Source organism: Seriola dumerili, unplaced genomic scaffold (assembly GCF_002260705.1).
Source record: "Seriola dumerili isolate Sdu_G_001 unplaced genomic scaffold, Sdu_1.0 BDQW01000219.1, whole genome shotgun sequence".
NCBI lineage: Eukaryota > Metazoa > Chordata > Actinopteri > Carangiformes > Carangidae > Seriola > Seriola dumerili.
This window is the reverse complement of record NW_019174474.1, coordinates 1,383,027-1,392,106: the sequence shown is the minus strand read 5'-3', so window position 1 is coordinate 1,392,106 and position 9,080 is coordinate 1,383,027. Positions and strand designations below refer to the sequence as shown.

At 40.5% G+C, this 9,080-nt stretch overlaps 1 protein-coding gene across 1 annotated transcript in view; it reads right to left on the bottom strand.

Moving 5' to 3' along the window:
* Positions 1-557: 557 nt before the first annotated feature.
* The window catches only part of tln2 (talin 2), a 79,356-nt gene continuing 70,833 nt past the window's right edge, over positions 558-9,080 (bottom strand). The window contains exons 51-57 of the mRNA XM_022754270.1: positions 8,810-8,915; positions 7,305-7,429; positions 4,704-4,829; positions 4,547-4,609; positions 4,258-4,440; positions 4,043-4,168; positions 558-2,872 (exon numbers count right to left, since the gene is read on the bottom strand). Of these exons, the coding sequence (XP_022609991.1) occupies positions 2,744-2,872; positions 4,043-4,168; positions 4,258-4,440; positions 4,547-4,609; positions 4,704-4,829; positions 7,305-7,429; positions 8,810-8,915 (858 nt within the window). The 3' untranslated portion in view covers positions 558-2,743. The remainder of the gene's footprint in view (positions 2,873-4,042; positions 4,169-4,257; positions 4,441-4,546; positions 4,610-4,703; positions 4,830-7,304; positions 7,430-8,809; positions 8,916-9,080) is intronic.

Below are 9,080 nucleotides of genomic sequence, written 5' to 3'. Positions count from 1 at the left end.
TGCATGAGACCAAATCACTCAAACAACCAAATATGGTGTTCATTAGGACGACTCATTGTATTGTGTTAGCCACCTTTAACCATCTTTTACACACTCTGCCCCCGTGTGCTGCTGACACAGAGACAGGCTCAGCTACAGGGTGAAGTACTGCATCACCTGAGTAAAAAAGTTCAAGTCTGACTTATTGCCAGCAGACCAACAAAGCGTCTACACGAGGTTTCACAAAAAAAAAAAAATGAATGTGAAATCTCATTCTTGACCAAAACATCTAAATGGGAATCTCTGCATACTTCAAGGTCTGGTCTGTGAACTAAGAGGGGAAAAAAAACACATCCACTATGTCCATATTTGGTCTGGCTAACTTTGCCAAACCTTCCACTAGAACATATTTCTCCAAACATCCACTGACCCCACTGACTGAACTATGAAGGATAATACTGACATCTGCTGGAAAGAATGTAGCATGACCTTTTTTTTTTTTTTTTTTTTTTTCCTATTACACTACAACTACATGCATTGATATGAAACAAAAATGACCCTAATGGTACTGGTTGTTTGAAACTCTTTTATTTTTTTGTGAATACAAAAAATACTTTTGTGACCAGATAAATATTATACATACAGCATCAAATCATAAAACTAATGCAGTCTGTTAAAGAAAGCACAACACCGATTCATAACAGAGCTAGTAACTTTTTCTATTTCCGTTAATACTTAGACAAATCAGTTAGACAATATATTTCAGGGTAATTCTGACATTTACTGATAAAAACTTATTTTTTTTTTATAGTGATTAGACAATGAAACAAGGAAGTTATTCGGTCCAACATTTAAGAGGGACTTGGCGTAATGAATTTCAACAATTTCTTGACTTCAAACACAAATTGCCACATGCTCATGGAATGCAGTCTAGTGTTAGTCTTCCGATATGGTCTCTTAATCCTAAGGTATCCACAGATGCCCTTTTGTATCAGCATTATAACGTTGTAGGCAGGTAGGTCACCAGCCAAGGCATTGTACTGTATGGCAAAGGACTAGGTGTCAGTTTATTAAGACCCCGATGGGCATTAGACTGGCATAATGTTCTGATCCAGAGAGGAAAAGGCTCAGGCTCCCACCCAGCCTGATCTTCAGCTGCTCACAGGGCAGACTCAAGTAAGGCACTAGTACACAATGCAGACCAGACACTGGCATGGATAGACTGAGATGAACTGCTTAAAATTTCCAATATATTATACATTAATATACTCAAGAAATGAAAAAAAAAAAAAAAAAAAATCATTGAATCAGTTTCCTCAATCAGAGCTTGAAGCCATTTCCTTCTAGTTTGTTAGGAGAATGTCCCACATTAAATATAATGGAAGCTTTAAATTGCCTTCTTCAGTGCGTAGGTTTATGAGCAACTTCAGTGCAGAATGTCTGCTTGTTCCATTCAAGAGCCCAAAGCCAAATATCATTGCACACATCCAATCTTCCATCCAATAACAGCACAGGCTCTCATTATTATTATCATCTTCTGCGTAATGTATTGCTATAGACATTCAGTCTAAAGTGAAAATGCCTTTACCAGGACAGGGCAGTGACTAGTGGAAAATAACTGTATGTGAGTGTGTTTGTGTGTGTATGTGTATGTGCAAGTGTACAGTACAGCGGGCACCGAAACCAAACCTGGACAGTGGTAATGGGAGAGGAATTAAAACATGAAGACAAGAGAGAACAAACAATGACAAATAATGTAAACATATATTCCTTACACAGCTCTGTGTATGTGGGGGTTACAGGAAGTGGCATGATGTAAGAGGAGCATGACATATTTGGTCACATACAGTCCAAATTCTGATAAAGAACACAGATTACAACTGTCCGCATCTTAAAGAACTACTTGCTCTTTAGAAAAATTAGTCAAGAATAAATATATTTATAGCTATTGTTGGCCAGTGGTCTGTTTTTTTGTTTTGTCTTTTTACTTGTCATTTAAACCAATCACAACCCCTCATTGTTTGGTGTGACGCTGAACAAGTTAGTTTAATCAGAATCCTTGATTTCCAAAGGTTTACTAGATTAACAGCAAACCCTAATTTCACATTTTTATTAGTAAAATACAAGTGCCTTTTGACTCTATACTACTCTATTGGTTAGTAGCTTCATTGATATGTATAGACATTATGGTGCATGCAAGCCAGTGGTGAAATGAGGTACCCCCCCTCCCCTCCTGCCTTTTTCTAAACCATTAGAGGTTTTTTACATATAGAATAGAAGCTATGGACCCTTAGGTTTGTTCTGCCAGTTGCAGAGATATCATCAGTTCATTCCTATTTGCTCTGAACCTTCAACAAGTATAGAACATTCAAAGATTATAGAGGATTTCTGCATTCATAACATCTTCATTTCATGATTGTAACAGTCAGTAATGCTCATGATGCAGTAACACCCACAAAGCAATGATACATTTATCATACAACTTTATCATACTGTCTCGACTTGCTTATATTGACAACTGTAACAGCTTTCTCCTTATTGAATGTCAATGTCATTCACTGAGAAATACATACGCACGTGATGCACACACATACACACATACAAATACACTACAGAGCACAGGCACTTGTTTTTTCTCACCAAACAGGCCTGTTTCAAGTGCTGTATATTCCTCGGTTATATGAGAGTAAAGCAGCCATCGGCAACATCATCCCATGACAAGAGGGTCTCATCAGCGCAGCACACATCCTCCCCGCTCAGCCAATCAGCCCTCATCCTCCCTCAACTCGCTGGGCAGGAACTTGTACTGCTGCTGTCGGATCTGAGCCAGCTTCTTGCGGGCTTCCTCCAGCTCCCGCTCCTTCCTCAGCATCTCCTCCTGAGCTGCAATGATCTGAGGAGGATGGGAACAGATGACAGAAAATGTGCCTTTCACTCATCCTAATCCCATTCATGTGGATAGCTTGAAATGAAAAACCTGCGCTGTGCTCAGCTCAAACAATACAGCCTGTTAACTCATAGTATGGAAGAAAATGCACCAAAAAGCACTATCCACTGAGAAAGAGTGTCTTACAGTATACAGCAAGAAGCATTTAAACATTTCAGTTGCTTAAAAGACGAGATTAAATGTGAAAAGCTTCTGAATTTGGGGGGCAATGTAAAAATAGGGCTGCCATTTCCACCCAATATGGATGTGAGCACACGTGAATTAAAAAAGATGACAAAAACATGAGTGTTCAGGAGTGTAGTGCCAAAACAAACAAAATGTTTCATGTCTTTTCTGTGATTTTTGCACAAAATATAGGCCCACTAGGCCTTTTCTGTGTTGGTCATATTTACAATACATATTGAAATATGTGCATACATATTTCAATACAGAAATATTCATATTGTTATTATTATAAAAATGAATAACAGCAGTAAGAATAGTTCAGATTAGGCTATAATATTTTGAAAAAATAAAGAATTTCCCTAGAAAAAAATCTAATAATAGATTTATTGTTTGGTCTGTATAAAAAACAGATATATGATCAATAAGAGTCTAAAGTGTTTAAAGAAACAATGTTGTCCACAGCTCCCTCTGTGTAACAGTGATCAGACATGAACGAGACAGCAAGTCTCACTGGTCAGACAGAGAAAGTGACAAGCTAAAGCCCTGAAGGGGTGAACCACTGACTGAGACCGAAACTTAATCAATCAAGATGAAAACTAAAGCTTCCTGTAGCACCCTGGGGGTGGGTGGGACACACTCACATCAATTACTGTCAAATCTTTCCGAAGATGAAAAGGAAGCAAGTTATCTGCTGTTACAGAAAGATGCTAAAAGTCTTCAAGAGATGTGATGTTTTGCAACTGTGGGTGTCTGGTAAACCTGGTAAACATCTTTGAAATGAAGCTGATGAGCTGTTTATCCACAGCAGCTCATCACAATTTCAGAAAAAGCACTGTGGCATTTTGGCACATCAGCGAGAGGTGCAAACGTTCAGTGAAAAGGGCAAACCACACAATAGGGATCATTTTTGTTGCAGGTCTCTCATAAAGATCTGTCAGGATTTTGTCTCACCTGAGCTATGCCTCCAACAAATTTGGTCTTTACCACCACACTATCATCTTCATTCTTGTCAAACGCTGCTTTCTGAGCCGCCTTCACCAGGTTGTCTGACGCTCGCTTCACCGCATTGCCGGCAGCCTTCGAACAGATAATCTCAAAGTTAGCATGCACACAATCCACGTACACACGCTTTCCATGGTTACATTGAGACTGTTGGTCAGTTTTACCTGTAGTCTCCTCATGGCTTCAGAATCCTGGTCTGCCTTCACCTTGCAGGCCACCAGCAGCTGAGCTGTGGAAGCCGCGACCTGTTTGGCTGAAGAGATGAGCTTCTCCTCGCTGGCGTGACCCTGAACTGAGGCGTTAGCCGCCTCACACAGGTTACTGGTGGCTGCTGCTACCATACGCGCCTACAGCAAGCAACAAATTCACATGTGCTCATTTTGTTTGATATATTGTTTTAATCGGGGTTAACACGCAACAAGTTTATAAGAGTAAATGTTCATTGAAATTTACCGCTGATATGAGACCCTGTGACCACTGGCCGTCATCCACTGCATTGGCGAGATTGGATCCCACCTGAGGCATGGTTTGAGGAAAAAAATGTTTAATATTTTATCACATTATTAGATATTGTGTTTTGTATTGTGTCTGAGTGAATGTGTAGACTGACCTTTCCTTGTGCCACTAGTTCTCTCTGAGCTGCCGATGCAGATTTAACAAGAGCACTAGTTGCTGCAGCGATGGACTTTGCGGCCTCTAAGATCTGCTCCTCAAAATCCAGTGTCTCATCTGCCTGCTGGAAGGAAGACCACATGTCAACAAGGGCCGCCACAATTGTCCATGTCAGATTTGCGCTACATGATTATCGTGGCCAAAACAATTCACAATAATGATATTATTGTGGAATCTGCAGAAATTTGGGCGGAGGAGAAGGAATAACAATACTATCAGTCATATTTACTTATTGTGTGTATCGTCTCTTTTCTGGCAAATGAATTAGACTCAAATACGAATATAGGTGGAGAGAGAGTCTGTAACCATAACTGTACAAAAGCACACATAAAGTCAACCAGAAGACGGGAACAACAAGGCCTACTGTGTGCCATCACAATGTTATCATAGGTGCATTATTAACACAACATCAATATTACATTTTTTTAAAAATATCACGGTTATCGTCAGTACCAGTATATCACGAGACCCCTAATATCAATTTAGACAAAACTATAGAAAAGATTGTCTGTAACAATTTGCTTATGTTGTCTGAAATTTCCAAACATGAAGGTCTAAATATTCTTTTCTCTAGAAATCATTTATTTATCTATTCATTTATTGGCCTAAAATTAGTAGAATTTATTCATATTACGACTATAAAAATAATTTAAAACAAAATAAAATAAAAAAACCACTAAATGCTAGTTTTTGATTACAGAATCTCCCTCATAGTTTCTTAAAAAATAACCCAATCCCCAGAAAAGTGTTCAAGTTTATCCGTACACAATCTAAAAGCATAATTTTTCAGTGACAACAGAGTGGCATCTAAATCAATTCCCCGTTTCCCAAACCTGAACTAAATACCAGTATGAAGATCAGAGTATATGAGTTCAGGGGTCAGTTAACAATTGGCCATCTCTGCCTCAGGAGTCAACAGCATCTGATAGACCTCCATAAACACATAAGGCACACGTGGCTGGAGACAGGGCGGGACACTGTAGGAATATGTTTGATATATAGTTGGACTGAATAACAACCTAATATATCAAACATATCAGACAGAGCCCTGCAGAGAAGGCTTCCAGGTCTACAACGACTCAGAGGGGGGTGGGGGGAGGAGGGGAGGGGCGCAGGGCAGGGAAGCATGCTGGGAGCAGAAGAACCACCACCCTCTCCTTACAGGGTGGGAGGGATGAAGGAGAAGGGAGAAGGAGAATCCAAGCTGCTCTAGACAGATAAATAAATGTTTGATACACCTACACAATCTGATAGATTATATGGCGACTAACTGAAGCTGTATCAGTAGCTCTTCATCAACTCTGTCTCAGAATAAAATTTACTTTTGAATTAAAAATCGTATAAATTGCTTCTTTGTTTTTGTGTGAGAGACTATTTTGTGGACTGCAAAACTTGAAAAAAGCTTTAAGACACAGCCCTTTATGGTTTTTTTTTTAGATTTAAATTTTTTCTTCTGCATCTTAACACAAATTAGGGGTGGGCAAAACTGGATTGGTAGTAGGGCATAGTTGGAAGTTAAGTGGTATCCCCCCCCCTTTAAATGCTATTTGGTGGAGTTGCTTCCTGTTACATCACTAGAGGGAGACACTGACATCTAAAAGAGGAAAAGCCTTTCACTCTCTAATCCCCTTTTCATAAACGCGGTCTGTAGCTGTGGAATTATACTATGAGACAGAGCATTATATGGTCTTTATTAAAACTGGGGTAACCTAAATATGCAATCCCTCACATCATTCAGAGGGTGGAAGTGACAATCACTGTGTACAGGAACGGGGTTAGAAAAGGGGGAAAGCACTACAGACACACAAGGAGGAGCACTAGGATCCAACTATTCAGTCTCCAGAGACAGATAAACAAACAACACAATCATCATGCAGTAGCACACCACACACACACACACACACAATCCTATATTGCATACAGAACAATGTAAAAATAATTTCACTTTCCAAAGGCTCTATCACTACCATCTCCCATCTTTTTGCCTATTGTCTCTGCATTTTATGTGGTAAAGTTGGTTTGTTTTTTAGGCAACACCACAGCATGGGGGAGATGAATAACAGGCTGAAAAAGCCTCCCTGAGTTTGGTTTAGAAATGAGGAACACTGCAATAAAACAAAGGAAATAAGTTCAATAAGACAGAGGCCCACTCTTTCAGATAGGGTCACAACAGTTCATCACACATTTGAACTCGTTCCAACATAAGCTTGAAGACCCAGCAGTGTAATTGCGTCTCCTGGCAACGCAACTCAAAATAATGTCCAAAAGTGCGTTTGAAGAAAGTTTTCCAAGCGTTGTATGTTAGCTCACTAGACCAGCTGTCTGACTCAACACAGTGTTTGCAACACAGAGAACATTTTTTTTTCCCTTTCCTTTAATGATATCAAGATACCAGCTCAGTGACGGGAAAAGATGACCCCACCTCAAAGTCAGTTTCACCTTTTCCTACCTTCGGCCCACACGGACTCCCTGCTGATTAATCGCAAAAAGCTGTGCGTGGGTTTGTGTGGGTGGGAAGGATTGAAAGGGGCACTTATACCTTGGGCTTGGCCCTGGGTTTCAGCTGCTCTAGTTTCTTGGCTGCAGCTTCAATGGACGCTGCTGCTCCAAGGAGCTCAGTCTCAGCGATGACAGTTGGGTCCTCGGGGTCCACACACTCTGATCCTGAAAAAAGGATCGACACATGCCCAGATGTTGGTTACAGCATGCTTATCTAGCACAGACTCACAAAGGAAACACCAGCGCAATAATTCTGGTGATAACATTTTATTTTATGTCAACAATGAGGTTTGGGGTCAACATTAAACTTGAACCAGATGTTCTTCTTCATGCACTCATTCAAACAATCCAGGCATCACAGAAATGCTAAATCTCAGTTTCCTTCAACAGCAGCCGAGTTCATGAGGTCTGTACACGCCAAAGAACTGTTTGCAATATGACAGTGATGTCTCAAAGTTAAATAAAATAAACGAAAACTTCGAAGAAATGCACATTTGATGGATCTTTGTCTTTTTATAGGTTTTTAAGTGCCCATAAACTGGAGATGTTTGGGAACAGCTTGGTAAAGCAGATGGAACGATGTTTTCATGGATTATGTCGAGCTCTGGGGAAATCTGTTCTGCACCCCCACCCCCGAAGCCGTCTATTCCTCTACCCCCTTCTGACTCTATGAAAGGTGATCTGAGGGAACAAAACACACCATATCCCACTTACCTCCATCTGAGGCGGCAAGGAAAGAGCAGGGGAGAGAGAGGGAGAGAGCACATGGGACATTAGATAGGTGAAGTGGATAGCCCCACTGGGTCTCAGGCTATACGCTGAAATCTAATTCTCGTCCAAACACAATCTATTACGCCTGTCAGATGTGGCACTGCAGTTTCTACAGGAAACACTCCAGTATATTTGTGTCATAACCATCATATAGAGCTTCATTTGGAACAATTTGCCGGGCAATCGCTCTACGGCATGATTTCAATATTCTAAAGTGATTTTCATGACCTATCTTTATTAGGGACGCAGACAGGTTTGGTGGCTTCACTCAGTAACACTATGATATTATCCATGCAGAAGAGGATTAGGGCTCCTTTGACTAATCTCCAACATCGCCACAATCCTGTCGTGTGTTTTTTTTTTTTGTTTTTTTTTTACATTTTATTATATTGGATTGGCTTCTAATGGGAATCCCCTTGCGTTTAATTTCACTATATGCTGCAATTTCAGCTCTCCCAGTTTTAAACTGCAGTGCGCATACTGTCTCACAGTCATCTTAAAATTAAAATCTGCTGCCAACGATTTTTGGAAAGCACAGAAGCTTCTGTAAAATTCATGCCTCCGAATAAAATAACATAATACTGTTATATAGAGTACGAAAGACTTGGAGTGCTAAATATATACAACTTTCATGTGTGGTAAATGGTCCATAAAATCCTGACATCACTGAGAAACGGGGTCATGGGTAACTAAAATTTGTCAAGCCAAACTCTTGTTTGTGTGCGCTGCGTAAGAGTGTGTGACAGTGTACATCAGCAGTGTGTGTGGCCTCACCTTTCATGGCCTCAGCTGTCTGGACGAGCTCTGTCACACACGCCGCCACATGCTTCGAGTGTACGGCCAGCTGCTGCTTCTGCTCCGGCGTGGGTCTCTGCAACACCTGAAAACACACGAGCCCAACACGTGGACAAGCGCACACACACACACACACACACACACACACACACACACGGCTTACAAACATCTATATCTGTTCCGCTGTCCTTCAAACCGACCCAGATCATAAATGATGTGAAAATGAACTCACTAATAACTGCAACTAAAA